The sequence below is a fragment of the Felis catus genome, chromosome E3, assembly GCF_018350175.1.
Source record: "Felis catus isolate Fca126 chromosome E3, F.catus_Fca126_mat1.0, whole genome shotgun sequence".
Classification (NCBI taxonomy): Eukaryota; Metazoa; Chordata; class Mammalia; order Carnivora; family Felidae; genus Felis; species Felis catus.
In genome coordinates, this window is record NC_058383.1 from 13,074,350 (window position 1) to 13,090,856 (window position 16,507).

The 16,507-nt window shown below is 42.1% G+C and overlaps 1 protein-coding gene across 8 annotated transcripts in view; it reads left to right on the forward strand.

The window, feature by feature from the left end:
- AUTS2 (activator of transcription and developmental regulator AUTS2) overlaps positions 1-16,507 on the forward strand; it is a 1,119,695-nt gene that overhangs the window by 270,407 nt on the left and 832,781 nt on the right. For all 8 annotated transcript variants that reach the window (XM_045047808.1, XM_045047811.1, XM_045047810.1 and 5 more), the window contains exon 2: positions 6,976-7,188. In XM_045047808.1, coding sequence (XP_044903743.1) covers positions 6,976-7,188 — 213 coding nt within the window. The remainder of the gene's footprint in view (positions 1-6,975; positions 7,189-16,507) is intronic.

The following is a 16,507-nucleotide window of genomic DNA, read 5'->3' on the forward strand; positions in this document are numbered from 1 at the left end:
TGTGATGACTGTTTTTTGTTTTAGCCATTCTGATATGTAGCTAGTGGCATCTCATTGTGGTTTTAGTTTGCATTTCTCTGATGACTGTTGGATGTTAAGCATATTTTCACATCTTTTACTTGCCACCCATATGTCTTCTTTAGTTAACTGCTCAAATCTTTAAACAAAAACCCATTTAAAAAACTGGGTTGGTTTTCTTTTAATGTAGGTTTTAAAAAAAATGTTTGCTTATTTGTTTTGTGTGTGTGTGTGTGTGTGTGTGTGTGTGTGTGTGTGTGAGAGAGAGAGAGAGAGAGAGAGAGAGAGAGAGAGAGAGAGAGAGAATGGGTGGGGGAATGCCAGAGAGAGAGAGGGAGAGAGAGAATCCCAAGTAGGCTCCCTGCAGAGCCCAACATGGGGCTTGGTCTCAAGACCGTGAGATCATGTCCTGAACCAAAATCAAGAGTTGGACACTTAACTGACTGAGCCACCCAGGTGCCACGCTTTTTATGTAGTTTTGAGAACTTTAAAAATATATTTTGGATACAAAACTTTTCTCAGATATATATACTTGGCAGATAGTTTTCCATTCTGTGATTTGTCTCTTCATTTTCTTAACAGTGTCTTTTGAAGAGCAGAAGTTTTAATTTTTGATGAGGTGTAATTTATCACTTTATTCTTTTATGGATTGTGTTTTTGGCATCATGTCTGAGAAATCTTTGCTTAACCTAAGTCACACAAGTTTTCCCCTCTGTTTTCTTTTAGAAGTTGTGTAGTTCTTGTGGCACCTGGGTGGCTCAGTCGGTTGAGTGTCCAACTTCAGCTCAGGTCACGATCTCACAGTCCATGAGTTCCAGCCACGTGTCGGGCTTTGTGCTGACAGCTCAGAGTCTGGTGCCCACTTCGGATTCTGTGTCTCCCTGTTTCTCTGCCCCTGCCCCACTCACACTCTGTCTTTCTCTCTTTCTAAAATAAATAAACATTTAAAAGAAAAAAAAAGTTGTATAGTTCTAGATTTTACATTTAGGTTTATGACACATTTTTACTTAATTTTTCTAGTTAGACTGAGATGTGAATCAGAATTATTGTTGTTGTTGTTGTTGTTGTTATTTTCAGTAAGCTCCACACCCAGTGTGGGGCTTGAACTCAGAATCCTGAGGTTAAGAGTCACGTGTTCCACCAAGCCAGCCAGGATGCCCTGAATCAAAATAAATTTTTTGCATATATAGACACAAGTACACACACACACACACACACACACACACACACACACACACACACTACTTGTCCCATCAGCATTTCTCCACAGAATTGTTTTTGTGTTTTTGCTGAAAACCAGTTGTCCAGTTATATGTGGGTCTATTCCCGTACTCTGTTGTGTTCCATCGGTCTGTTTTTCTGTTTTCATGCCAGTACAGGATTACAGTTACTGTAAGGCAGTGTGAAAGGCGGAAGCGTTGGGTCCCTTAGTTATTCCTCTCCTAACCTGCTTTCCTGTGATAGCTTGTTGATTTGTCTCTTGCACCCCCACTAAACAGCCTAAGTTCAGGGATCCTTTCTTATGTATTTCTAATGGGTGGCAAAGTGTCTGGTACAGGGTAGGTTTCTTTTGTTTTAATTAGGAATTATTATTTCAAAAAAAAGTTTTTAAATGTTTATTTATTTTTGAGAGACAGAGGAGTACTCTCTCTCAGAGTATGAGCAGGGGAGGGGCAGAGAGAGAGGGAGACACAGAATGTGAAGCAGGTTCTGTCAGCACAGATCCCGATGTGGGGCCTGAACCTGGAATCATGACCTGAGCCAAGACTGGACGCTTAGCCGACTGAGCCACCCAGGTGCCCCATGAATTTGGAATTGTTTTTGAATGCTGTATTGGTTATTTTGTTTGTAAATTCCTACACACACAGTCTCCTTACTAAAAAGTTCAGTTCCTGAAAGTGTGTTCAGAAGGCTAGAGTAGGGGCTAGTGTCACCATGTCCGGACAGAGTTAAGTTTTGAAAGAGCTGTATGTTTTGTTTCTTTCTAGTTTTTCACTTCTTACAATCGCTATAAACACTCTCCCTTCATTTGCACTTAAGGGAAGAGATGGAATCAGTGTTCGTAAAACCATTCGAAAATAAGTGCAAATGCAATACAGAAAGCCAACAAAGGACTTGACAAACCAAAATGACAGAACACAGCCGGGAACGCTCTTTGATGGTGACAGGCCGAGGCGCTTTTTCTTACTTCCTTCCCCTGGCTTCTTTGTTATTTCTTTCCAAGTCCCTGAGATCAGATAGCTTACAGAAGAGGCTGTTTCCGCTGTACCCCTCTTTCCCACATTACATACACATGGGCTTGTGCAGACACACATGCCACAGATGCTTTGTAAGTGATAGGCTGCTCTCAGATTAGTTTGGTTGGAAAAATCAGATGGAGACTCTCTTTCTAAAACCCATTTCATGCAAGGCAGGCAAATTGTGCCCTCATTTTCTATTGTCTCTGGCTTCATCTGTAATCAGCAAATGCAGCCCCGCCGCTGAGACAGTGCTTCATCTGCAGTTTGTCGCTCTCCCCTAGTCTGCACAACACTGAACCATCTCATTTTGAAATTCAGGAGTGGCAGAAGAAGCCTCTGGTGAGAGATTATAATTTGAGAGCAGGGAAAGTCAAGAGCAAGATCACCTGTTTTGTGGAAGCCTGGGTGTTGAAGGAAGTAGTCGGTCTCCTGAGCCTCTCCGCGTGTGTGCCACTGTGACCCTCCCCTCCATCGCCAGTGACCTAAAAATCACATAATTTCAACTACTCATGAAACCTATTCCCATCTGTTATGCGTGGCTTGTGTGCTTACCCCCTCGATTGCCAGCAAATATGTCTAAATCTTTTTACTTCCTAGCCAGCCTTCTGTTGTTGGCTGGCTGGCTTTCTTGCTTGCTTCCCTGATTGTCAAATGAATGCCTTAAAACATTTTCTTCCAGACATCTTCCTTATTCTTCCGACCTCCCTACTCTCCCTCCCAGTGTTTGTCTGCTAAATGCTTCCTCTGCCAAGTATGGGGCACAGTCACCTTGTTTTCCAAAAGCACTGCAGGTCATTTGGATGCACACTAATTTTCTCTGGGAATTGCTAGCCTGCATGGTGGTAGACAAGTGAGCCGACTGGCCTTTGAAAGTCATCATTCGTTGAGGGTAAAGATTTATTCTATAAAACACACAGTTTCATTCCCACATTGTAGCGGTGCTTTGTAGACCACCCAGGTTTCTTTCAGGAAATTCTTAAATTAGTTGCTCATAGTTTGTTGGTGAATGGATATATGCACACATACACACGCATATAATCATGTGCATAGCTCTTCAGAATGTTGTAAGGTGAGTAATTTATAATCAGTATTTTTGTCTTTGATTCTTGTCGCTCATAGTGGACATTTTTTTGTCATTTTTCCTCCAAGACATTCAGTGAGACATTACATGATTATTTTACTTTATACATGGTAAGTAGCCAGTAAATGTTTACAGAGGGAAAGAATAAACAGCAGCCTGGTTTATTCAAGAATTATACCAAAGTGTCTATGCAGCAATTTATAAATAAAATGATATCTTTGAGAGAATAAAGGTAATTTCTCATCTTTGGAAATATAAACTGCTTATATAATAAAAACCTTTTAAAGACTCTTGATTTCTTACCTCTTAAACCACCACCTTTACACACACTTTGATCCTTTCTCTCCTCCTCTTCCCCCACCAACACCCTCCAGAGTTGAAAATCTCAATATTAATTGGAACTAAGATGATTGTACTTGCTGCTGCTAAGACTTCGGCAGGTCTCTTACAAGCTAATGTCACGGCATGGGGTCCATTTGCTCTGTGTAGCTATTCTGTGGTGCGGTGAGAATGCCTTGATTAATATGCTACATGAAAATAAAATGGATTTGGAAAAAATTATACCATACTCTCATAAATATTAATTCACATTTGTATGGAATTGCACATAATTTTCAATATACTTTGGAGCACCTTCCGTATGAAAGGAGATTTGGTCTCCAAAGAGAATGGCATAATTTTTTTAAAAGCGCAGTTGATACATTATTAAGTATCATTTGTTTATTAATCTGATACTCTACATGCATATAATGTGGGCAGTAGGTGGGTTGTGTGACAAAGAGAGGAGTGTTTTGTTTTTTTTTTTTTTTTTTTGACCCCGTGGGGAGTTGCTACATTACTCTTAGCAGAAATAGTACAACTGAGCACATTGCTTAGAAGCAGTCCACGATGCAACTCACCTGGCTGCTTCTGCTAGCATTGCGTCATTCCTGAGTATCTTTTCATGATAACTGACTGTTTTGGTTGCATGTGATGTTAAACGCAGCGTAGTTTGAGCTGAGCAGATGTCTGACATAGCTGACTGTGGTAGTGGACGGTGGAGAAAGGAATAAATACAGCAGACATTTATTGAACACTTACCATGTGTTAGGCATAGTGTACAAGGTTCTGAGACTGTGGAATCAATGCCCATGTGATCACTTCGATCCCAACTTGTCCCCTAAACACTGACCACCACATCCTCGTTGGCCCGGAGAGCTGCCTCTTCAATGGCAGAGGGTAAATCATCTGCAGTGACAGCAGCTAGAAGTTAGACCAGAAGCCACTCATTTGCCTTATGAGATGGGTATTTTTGATGTCTTCTTGCTCCAGGGATAAGGCCTTTTACCCCTTCTGGGGTTTCTTTTTTTTTTTTTTTTTTTTTTTTTTAAATTTTTTTTTTTAACATTTATTTATTTTCTGGGACAGAGAGAGACAGAGCATGAACGGGGGAGGGGCAGAGAGAGAGGGAGACACAGAATCGGAAACAGGCTCCAGGCTCCGAGCCATCAGCCCAGAGCCTGACGCGGGGCTCGAACTCACGGACCGCAAGATCGTGACCTGGCTGAAGTCGGACGCTTAACCGACTGCGCCACCCAGGCGCCCCACCCTTCTGGGGTTTCTTGCTGTTTGCTGTGATCTTGTTTCAGCGATGCCTGCTAGGTTCCTTGGTTTCCTGTTTCAGTGAACTTTTCTAGTTTGCTTCACTCTGTGGTAGTGCCAGCTTGGGGTGTTGTTAACTCACTGTTGTGGCTTAATAGGTTTGGATAGTTTAACCAGTTGTCTCACTTATTTATCTAGCAAACATGAACATATATACCACCTGTTATTTGCCTGACTCTCTATGTGAAGCATTGGGGTTACTGAGATGAATGGTAACTTAGTCTGTGCCCTGATTCTTTTAAGGGGTCATGCTGCCAGCTGCCTCAGGGCCTTGGCATAAGCTGTTCTCTCTGCTCAGACTTTGAGAACTAGGTCAAATGGTAGTCATCTCCTCAGCACCAACCCACTCTGCTGGATGAGACCATTTCCCCCAATTTTAGCTCCTTTTTTCTTTCCTTTAGAGCAGATAGTTCAGTTTGCAGTGAAATCTTTGTGTGATTTGATTAGTATTTGTCCCTAAATTTTAAGCTCCATGAGGTGGGCATTTTTTCCACACAGGATTGTTTACCCAGTGCCTCTAGGACAATGCTAAGTTTGTACTTGGTATGGACTGGGTGCACACAGAATACTTGTTGAATGTGTGATGGCTTGAGAGCAGCACTTTGCATTATAGGAAAGGTCTTCCTGAATGGGCAGCCCTGGTAAGAGTCCTTTAGGAAATGGGTGTGTGTGTGGACAGTAGGGCTTTGAGGCAGATGTAAAGGTCCCAGGTTCCGTACTTATTAGTATCAGCCCTGGCTGATCTGGGGAAAGAGCTTGAGGAACAGCGTGTATCTCAAATGGGCAGTGCTGGATATTGGGAAGCAGTAGGATAGAGAACTCTCCAGGGACAGAAGACTGTAAAGGAGGAGAGAGGGGGAAGGGGTAGGGGAGGTGGGAGAAGGGAAGGGGAAGAGAGAGAGAGAGGTATTTTTAAGGAGAAGGTAAAGGGAAACTTCCCTTTTAGTTATTGTTTGTTTTAATGTACCTTTGTTTAGGACCACGGAAACAATTTATTTGTATAGGAGGTGAGGCTCCATGAAGGAGCATTGTTGTGTAAATAGGATCACGTCTACTCATTTACAAGTGACTGAGTGCTAAATCTCTTTTAATTTCAGTGCTTAATGTGTACAACATTTCTCAGGGTTCAAAGGACATTCACTCATGTCCTACCAGTGGAGTACTTCAAGTGTCCTAAGGAATAATGGCAGTGTCAGGCCGTGGACCCAGGTCTTTTAGTATTTCAGTAGATTCTGAGCTGTCTGCAGGCCCAGAACTCGCTAGATCTCATGGCCTCAAATGCCCGCCTCTAGGCTCTACAGATGCTGCTTCCTATTCCAGGACATCCATTACCCTTCTCCTACCCTTTCTACCCGCCCCGCCCAACCACACACAACAATAAATGAAAAGTTGCTGTAGATCTTGGTGATAATATTGTTGTTACATTTTGCAGAGAACTGGGAATTAAGGATGCTCAGAGGAACTTGTGGTAAAAATATATAATGCATTAAGGAAACATTTTAATCATATGAATTGATAGTTTCTTTCTTGCTGGCTCATGTCCACCTGGCCTGGTATAGTCGGTCTTTTTTTTTTCTTTTTTTTTTCTTTTTTTTTTTTTTTATCACGCATGCACTTAGTACTTCTTTTCTGAAACATAATTGACGTACCTACTTGGAAAGTGAGTGTATTGAGCCTCCTTGGGGAATGTCATTGTGTGCTGGACCTAGCTGAGAATCACACTGAAAGCCACTAAGCAGTGAAATCACTTTTAATGGACAGATGCTTTGTGCTTTGTTGACTTTTCTGCCCAACCAGAATAGAAAGGATCTATTTGTGGTGGCATTAGGGATTCAGAAAAATTGAGAGCCATGTTTCTCAGTTTTAGGTATTCTCATATCCTGCTTTCCTGCTTTCTCCACTCCCTTCTTATAACCCCATTTAGCCTGTGTTTTGGATGTGACCTTAGACACCTGTGTAACCATCATTTCCCTTTCCTTCTCTTCTTTTCTATAGAAAGATGTAGCACTTAAGCCTCAGGAACGTGTGGAGAAACGCCAGACCCCTCTGACCAAGAAGAAACGAGAAGCACTTACTAACGGCCTGGCCTTTCATTCTAAGAAGAGTAGACTCAGCCACCCACATCATTACAGCTCAGACCGAGAGAATGACCGCAACCTCTGCCAGCACCTTGGGAAGAGGAAGAAGATGCCGAAGGGACTCAGACAGGTGAGGAAGTGTGGGTTTGTCCTTTTCTGTGGCTAGAAGATCCCTGCTTCAGATACCTGCCCCTCTGTGGTTCTTCCTGACAGGTGGAGAAGACGTCCTCGTTGGGCTGCTGGAGGGTTGCCCCTCAGAGTTGTGTAAACAAGCCAAGCTCAGAGTTTTTATTACTTTTGAAACTTCAGCGTTGGTATCCTTGTCGTCAGATGTGTTCACTGCAACAAAGCTTGATGCTGGTGCTACTGGTGTGCGGGGCAGACTGGCTGGCAGGGCAGAGATCTTCATAATTGGGACCAATGGAACGGGCAGGTGTGATCACATACATTGTGGATTTCAAGGTTCTGAGGTGTTAAAAATGTTTGTCCACACGCAGGCAGTGCCTTGCATCAGATTTCTGCTTTCCAGAGCAGCTCAAGTATTGTGGCATGTGGGAGAGCAGTGGCGAAGAAACGAATTTGCCTTTCAGTTCTTCAGCTGTTCTCATAGTCCATAATTCAGGACTGTCTTTGTGATCTGCTGATTGTATGAAAGTCTGGTGATAGGGCCTACTGGTCTGTTAATAATTAGGTTTCAGTGATCCACAAGAAAATATAGCTCTTGGCATTTGGGGAGCCTTTCTGCCTGTGGAAATCCCCACATGAGATAGATTAATAATGAGAAACGCAGCTGTTTATAGCAATTTTTTTCTGCACAAATCCAGAGGCTTTAGTGCCAGCTGAGTTACCTGTGTCCTGGGTGTGTTTTGTTTGTTTTTGGCGGGACCACTGGGTGGGATTGACTATCACTTGAAGGAAGCAGAGGAAGGGAATGTGGTTCACAGAGCAGGTGCTGCTAATTAGAAGCCAAACAGGTAATTTCCAGTTTGCAGATGTTTCTTTGCAGAGGGAGAAATCCGGGATCTTATAAAACAGTGGTTCCAAAGCTTCACAGATCATTAGAATCATATTATGAGTGTTAGTAAACACACACTTCTGGCCCCTCCTTAGGACCTAATCTCTAGGGGGCAAGGCACAGAACTTGGTGGTCTTAGAAATTTCCTATTTGATAACGGCCAGGCCAGTTTGGAAATCATTATTCTAAAGCATCAAGAGTGAATTTTTGGTGGTGATTTTTAGTGAAAAGATTGGAAAGAGCAAAAGGCTCAATATGATGTAGACTCTGGAATGAGAGCTGGGGTCACAGTTCAGCCTGATGGGTAATGAGAGAGGTATATTGCCGAGAAAACATCTAAAGTGATGGATGTCAGTCAGCGTGGACGCAGAAGGATCTCAGGGAAGCGTTCCCACATCTGACACACAGGGAATGTTTTCTGAAGGCACATATGTGTCCTGAAATGAAATGCCAGAATGGTGTTGTAATAGTGACTATTAACATTTATCTGATGCATACCATGTTACAGTCATTAACAAGGGAGTGTGATCTGTCATTCTCACAATGACCCCGGGTAGTGGGTGATAAGATGTTTACTTTCCAGATGGGGAAACTGGATCTCAAAGAGGTAAAGTGACTTATCTCAGGCCTCTCACAATGAGATATGAGCCAGGGTTTAGACCCAGATTTCTTTGTATTGCTCTATTTTCCCTGTATATTCTGCCTCCTTTGTTTGAGAAAAGGATTGTGCATGAAGAGAAAGAGAACTCCAGGTCACAGGTTGGAGGGGGTCTTACAAGTATTTCTAGGAACTATGTGAGTAGTTAAGTCATAGGGAGTGACTTTGGTTATAGAAATGGTGTATGAAGCCATAAGAAGAAACATGATAAACTACCAAGTTCAGAGGGCAGAGAAAGAGCTGGAAAGCTTGAACGCAACCACATTTGTATAAAGATTTCTTTTTTTTATTTTAAAAATAATTGTTTGTGGAAAGAGTGGAGTGAGGGAGGAAGGGCTAGGGTCTATAAAAGGTGATATTCCTGTGGTATATGTGGCTCCCAACCCACGCTTCTCTGTATGAGGTATGTGAGAAAGGTCATTCTTCCCGCTGGAGAGAGGCTGCAGTGTGACCACTACCACTCCCCCAGGTCCTCCCTCCCAGCAGGGTTGGAGGAAGGCTTCCTACCTTCCAGACAAGAAACCAATTTAATCCTGAGTCTACAGTAAACTCTGGTTCCTCATCCTTGACTCTCTAATCCCAGACTTCATTTGACTTTTCCACTCTCTGTGCTCAAAATTCTTCTTTCTCCCTTGTCCTCGTGTGATCATCAAAGAAGGCCAGGACTTGTGTGTCTCAGATTCAGGTGGCTTTTGGTTCTAATGGTCATCCTTCTGGTACAAAATGGCACTTGAAATCAGAGCTATCCTTCTTTTAGGCAAAATATTTGAAAAGCAATTATTTTGACTCACTCCTTATGAATCATGGAGAAGGAAAGAATGAATCGTACCTTTCTGGTCAATGTAAGAGTTTTCAAAACAAGTGGTGTTTTTCTTATCTTCAGTGTTGATGCCAAAATATACTCCCCAAATCGAGTGTTGTGTTTCTAGTAGGAAGGGAAGCAGAAGTTGATAACTGAAATAAAGCTCTAATACTTTTCAATTGTAGTCTTCCTAGAATCACATGTACTATTTTGAAACCTTGAACAAATCACTGTGTGTTGCTGGAAGGTGAGGGGTTTGGCCTAGGTGATTTCTCAAGCTCCTCTCTCTGAGTTCCATGGTTCTTTAAATTGATGAACAACACAGAGACACATAATGTTTTCAAGGTCTATAAAGGAAGACTGCAGGAGGTCTGAGTGTATTTCACTTCGGAGTCTCTAGTTGATAATTGTGTGAAGACATTTAAAAGAGAAAAGTAGGAGGCAGAGGCATGGCTACGTGTGTGTTGCCCAGACAGGTGCTCTCTGTTGTGTGATCATTGGTAAAAGATGACACACACAGGTGCGTAAGGGCCACAGCACATGCTCAAAAGCTTGTGCTAACGGTACTGGACGTTGCTTTCCTGTTGTGCTAGATGCATGGACACATCACAGTTACTTTTTCCCTTGCCTTTGCCTCCTACCAGATAAAGTAGCTGAATCTGACCATCTTAACTGGGAGGGGGCCTTGAGATGAGAATGTCCTTGAGGAGAATTTCAAAATTAATGGATTGTTGCTTAGTGCCTCTTACTGAGGGAGTTATAATCGGAAGAACTACAGAGGAAAGAGGGCCGTAGGAGGTGAGAATTTCGTCTTTATTTTTGACTTGGTGAGAGTGGATTAGGTTTGCATCTTATTAGGAAATGGTACTTCCTGAGCAGGCACCTTAATGCACAGCTTTCCTGTAATTATGGGAAGATGTTACTCCTTCATGGAGAGGAAATAATAAGATTTTTTTTTTTTTTTTCTGAGAATCCGTTGAAGGCAACTAATCTTTTTACCAGGAGAGTGCAATTATATACTTTTATAAGAGAGATGCGTAGTTCTAAAATCAAGCTGCTTTTTCCTTCTCTTGCCTGATTATGAAACCTCAATTCTTGTGGTATTTTCTCATACTGGGAAAAGAAAGCTTTTTAACTGGCACTTAACCACCCCAGTGGAACTTACTTGTTGGATTATGTTGTTAAGTATAAATACATACTCACGTAGAGGATGCTGCGCTGGCAGCTGTCTTTTAAAATGGCTGCACCTTTTTATATGGCAGGTTTGAACATTCTCCTTAATTTCCAAAGGGGGTTTTAAAAAGGAAAAGAGGAATAAGTTAACTTTTACAAAAGAATGCACGTCTTTCTGACCCCCGAGCCTTATATATATCCTGCACAGAACTATTTGCTCATGATGGGAACATTCAGACATTATATTTAAACAGTTTTAGCTTTTAGTTTTTAACTAGTACTTTTAAAATAGTACTAGTAAAGATGTGTGGTAGAGTTTTTGTCCCCCTCTTTACTTAGACTTGGGCCTGGGAAACCAGAACAGAGGCTGCCCAGGTTGTCTGTGTAAGGAGCCTGATTCTCTACCTGCCAGACTAAGTCACAGTGAAACTGCTAAGGGACACAATGAAGTGACCCACGGCCAAACCCTCTAGCCAACTTAGGACTTCCTCAGAAGCATTTTTGGAAAATGTAACTCTTCCCAGGGCGTTGAATTTTCTTTCAGTATATCTCACTTCTAGACCACAGCAGAGGATTTAAAATTTTACTACTTTGTAGTTGAAAACACAGAGAGCAAAGGAGTTTTAAAAATAGAGAAGCAATGAGGAAAAGTTAATGGGAGTTAGGAGAACTCTCAGATTTGGCTCAGAATCGGTGTTCTTGTACTTCCATTTAGTCCATTAGCCTGCCTTTTCTCTCTCTAGTAGGAACTGAACCAGAGGAAAGAGGCTTAAATGAACTAGGAGGAATTTTTAGGCCATATGAACTCTTACAACAAACAGATACCAGAATGGATCATCAAAATAAACCACAGAGTCTCCCTCATAACTGAATTTCAGTTTCTAAAAAGGCATTCAGCTAAGGATGGGATTTCTGAGACAAAGAGGCAACCTACTGAGATTGCTTCTCGCCACAGGAGGATACCATTTGAAAGGGAAGTAAAGGGATTTGGGAATATTTCAGGAGCCTAGCAGGTAGACTCTAACTTTGCTGATGAGAATGGCTTGTGTGGTTTAAAAATCTTTGTACAAGTTGATATGGGTGCTTGTAAGGAGTGGAAGTTGGGTCCTGTCTTTGAGAATCTAGTATGGTGGAATCAGACTATGTGGAGAATTTATAGCTGACACTGTAGATACCAAAAATGTATTCTGATGTCTAGGAAGAAGAGGGATTGATCCCGGTGCCGAGTCTTTAAAGTTAGAGCTGTTGTGGTTGCATCTGCTTTTTGTATTGCCTTTGCATGTTGGCCTTATGTGGAATAAGGTGGCTGTGTTGGTGGCACAGAAGGGCCCAGGTGACCGAGCCATCAGCTGTGCTTCCATCCATCCTGCTAGAGCGGTCTGTCTCTGCCCATGCTCGGTCCCGATGAGAGCGTTCGCTCTCGGAAGCTGATCCTTTATTTCAGTGTGACTGACTCAGGTTGTGTAACGACTGCTTTGTGACATTGTTACTAGTAGAAATTAACTTGCAAAGGAGGATTTATAACGTGCAACTTTGATTAAACAGATCCAGTTCAAGTCCTATTTCGGAAGACGGCTAATTAGTTTTGGGTAGAAATCCAGCCTGAAATCACACAGGTATTTATCCAGCTTGACTCAAGAGCCTACCGATTTCTGGAAATCAGAACATTTGAAACACTAATGCAATTAGGGATTATACTTTGGTAATGAAAAGGCCTGTGAACCTCGTGAGGTCCTCTTTCATAAATACGTTCGTTATAGTGGTTAAATGACTGGAGGTACATTGAGCTAGTGTCAAGACATTGAGCTGCAGTTAAACCGTTTTTATTTCATACTTGGGACTTTCATGTTCAGTGTGTTCTTGGAATTTCATTTGCTTTTTTCAAAAATTGTGTTGTCACATGAAGGTTACAAACTGAGATAGTAAATAAAATCCTCTGTTTTTCCTGCTGATGAATTTAAGTTGCACATTATTTTTTTCCCCTTTGCTTAAACTACAGAAAGAGGAATAAAAACAGCTAATAAAAGGTTGGGAGGAGAAAGACTGGCTTATAACTGCTCTTGGAATGTTGATTAACTCGAAATAAGGATAAGATGTCAGATTTTAATATCTCGAGGAACCTACAATCCAGGCTTGTCTCTGTTCAGAATTAGGTGTGTATTGTATTGGAGGTATTTGGAAAACATGGGACTAACACAGTAGCAAGTTACATGAATGTTTTTGTTGTTGTTTTAATTTGGGCATTTGGAGACAGTGACAGGTTTTTGTTTTTTTTTTTTTTTTTTAAGATCTCTAATTCTGGTTTTGTGTCTCCTGTCTCCTTAGCTTGTTGTCTGGGATATATTCCACCAGTCCTGGATGTTGGTAAGAGTGATAATAAGCATCATTTGACCTCAGTGAGACAGATGTTTGGAGTGATGTGGCCAGGAATAAATCTTAACCCAAGTGACATAGATAATATTTAATTAAAAATTTGGTAAAAATTGACTAAAAGAGGACATAGCACATTGACTACCACCTCATAAAACAAAACCTACAAAGAGAAGACAGGCTGAACTGGAAAAGGATCTGCATGCAATTTAAAAAATGCTTGAGTGATCCTGAGACCTATAGAAATGGCTCCATTGAAAAAAAAAAAGAAACAATAGCGGTACTCTCTAAATCCCAGAGTAAGAATATGTTAGATGTGTGTATGCACGGAACTTTATTAAAGGCCCATTTAAATTCTGTATGTCGTGGGGCATCTGGGTGGCTCGGTCGGTGAGTTTGGGCCTCGTGCCAGGCTCTGTGCTGACAGCTCAGAGCCTGGACCTTGTTTCGGATTCTGCTTCTCCCTTTCTCTCTGCCCCTCCCCTACTCATGCCCAGTCTCTCTCAAAAATAAACAAACATTAAGAAAAAAAATTTTTTTAAATCCTACATATTGTTAGAGGAGTAAGAAGGATCAAGCCAGAGAAATGGTTTTCAGCTCTGTCCACCATAAATTCCTATGGTATGGGTGATCGGAGACCGAGGGAGTGTGTTTTCCCTTTACACCACACTTCTGATAGTTGCTGGGGGCTGATAGGACTTCCTTTCTTTATTTAAGACTGCATTTTGTGTTCATTTAATTTTAAGTTTTTCCCTCTTCCGATGATACGATGTTATCCGCACGTGGCCAGATCTTAGTTGCAAAATGCGAAACAAGCCTCCATGCGTTCTGCATTCTAATCCCGCTCACAGCCCTCCCGTCTCCACACAAGCCTGCACATGACAGGTAGTGAGTGGGAGGTGGGAGTGGGTGGGTGGCTGTGTGGTTTGCAGTGGTGGTGGTGGGGAGCCGAGCAGATGGCTGTGATAGCCACATGTTGCGAGATTCCCGTGGGAGTTGATGGTGGTGACAGGCGACTCACAATGTGCTATTTACAGTTTGGGTTTGCAGTCTTTCAGTGACATCTGAATGCTCTTTAGCAACTGCTTTCATTACTGCCTTTCGAGGAGCTGCTAATTGAAAATGAAATTGTGGGTGGGCTCTAAGGCAGGCACAGGCAGCTCTCTGTGGTAAATGTTGCCTGAGAACTGTCGGATGTCTTGATGCCCAATTTGTAATTCTTTTTCCAAGGAGGAAAAGCCAAAGGTGCATTTGAAGACTCGGTGTGTGCTCCTAGGCAGAGCTGACTGCCTCATCCTGCCCAGAGAGCCAAATGTGCACTCACTGGGCTGGAAACCAAGCCATCTGCCCATGGCTCACCTTTGTGTGGTTCTTGTTAAATGTGAATAACTGCGTAAGGTTCTTATTTTAAGTCTGCTGACATCTTGTACTCTCTGTTAGTTTTTTGTAGGACATCATCCTTCCTTTTCCTCTGCTCTTCTCTGTGCAGGAGAAAATGATTATCTGATCTCTTGAACCTTGAGATATTATATACAAGGTCTCGCAGAGAACTTTCCTTCCTATAAACCTTTTCCTATGATACCATTCTGTTGAGGGCATTTGGGGGCCTCCGGGCACAATGAGGGAAGAGGAAGGTGGTTGATTTGATTGGACTTTGCCAGTGGATGATGTTCTTGATTCTTTTATGACTGCTTCCAGCTGTGGGATTGTCATTTATACTTCATCTTCAGAGTTGTTAGCTAAAGCGTCAGTAGCATTTCTGAAATGGTAGCTTTTGTAAGTGTTGATATGCCAAATTATTTTATTGGCCATTCTGAAAATAGTTTTGCACAGAGGAATCTTGTGCTGAACAAGGAATGACCTCCCTCTTGGAAGTATTGTTAGCTATCTTTTTAATTAAATATGAAGATAGATACAATATTACCATTCTTTTTAGCTTTCCCTTGAACATTTCATTTCAGTGAATACTGTCTGAGACAGAACTGCACTAAATTCTGTGCTCTGTTTGAGTAGGACTGATATTTGCTTTTAGACAGTCCCTGAAGCTCGGGCTGTGGGGACCTGATGGCACACCCTTTGCTGTGCTTAACCCTCAGTCCCACTAGACCTGCCTTACCATGGGAACCCAGCTGTTTTAATGTACTTGAGTTACTGCTGGGTCCTAATGATGTTTAAAAGAACCTATTTTTGGTGTTCTAGATGATCCTAGAGCATTGCCTATTGATGCAAGTATTGATAAATTTTCTATGTCAAGCAGATATAAGAAAGTCTTGCAAGAGCTCTGGGTCTTTACCCACGTAGGGCTCTGTGCACATCCTTACCCTAGTACTCATAAACACACATGGAGAGGACATGTGTGTCCTCTGGCTCACAAACACAGGCAAGTCTGTCAGGGCCCACCTGGTGTCTTTTAGGAGCCCTGCCTTGTGGCCCGCTGAGACACAGCCTGCAGTCATTGGTCACAGCTCTGCAGAAGCTGCCACTTTGCCCTCGCGTCTGCCTCCAGGGACACAGATGTGGCGGGTCATTCTGTGACCGCTGCACCTGCATTTGCTCAGGAAGTGCTCGTGTCATAGGTCTTGAAATCATGTAATACAAACCTGGACAGGTCCTAATTGCTCGTGATGGTTCTGAGTGGCTGAGATTGGCTGTAATTAGATTGAGAGGCAATTAGCTGTGTGGATAGGGAACATACAGAATAATGTTTCTCGAAGGGTGGTCTTTGGACCACCTATGTCGGGACAGCTCCAGGGGTCTTGTTAGCAGACACATTCCCAGGCATCACCCCTGTGTAGAGCCAGAGTCCCTTGGGTGGGGGCCAGAATGTGGCACCAGCTCCCTCAGGTGACTCCAGTGCACGTGCTGCCAAGAATCAGACTTGCAAGTGAACTGACTTGTCCTATTGCTTATTTTTAGAAAAAGGAAAAGGAACAATACTATGTTGTTTGCAAAACTGGTAACAAATCTTAAATTTTTAAACCACTTCTTGTGTGAAAATAATTTATCAATACTAGGATCTATTCATTTTCTGTGTATTTATTTGCCAGTTAAGGTTTTTTTTCCCCAAACTGGCAAAAAGAAATATTTCTTCTAAATGCTATAGACATTATATTACAAAAAATTAATGTTTTCAAAATGACTGCTTTTTAGTAGGAGTGTACTGGAATATCCCTTTGGTAGAACAATTATGTTATATTCCCTTCTCTGTAAATCTACCAGCTCCCTCAAATAATGCAGCTTTTTATACATATGGTAACGGGACATTTTTCATTCTGCATATTTCTCTGTTTTCAGCACTACATTGGTTTGTAAGTTGTGTGAGTACTCCATATTAAAAAAACTGGTGGTGTTGGGGGGCAAGTGTGAGTGAGATCTGATAATTCTGGCTATGCATTGGTGGGGGCTGAAGACCATTAACTGTTTTCTCCATT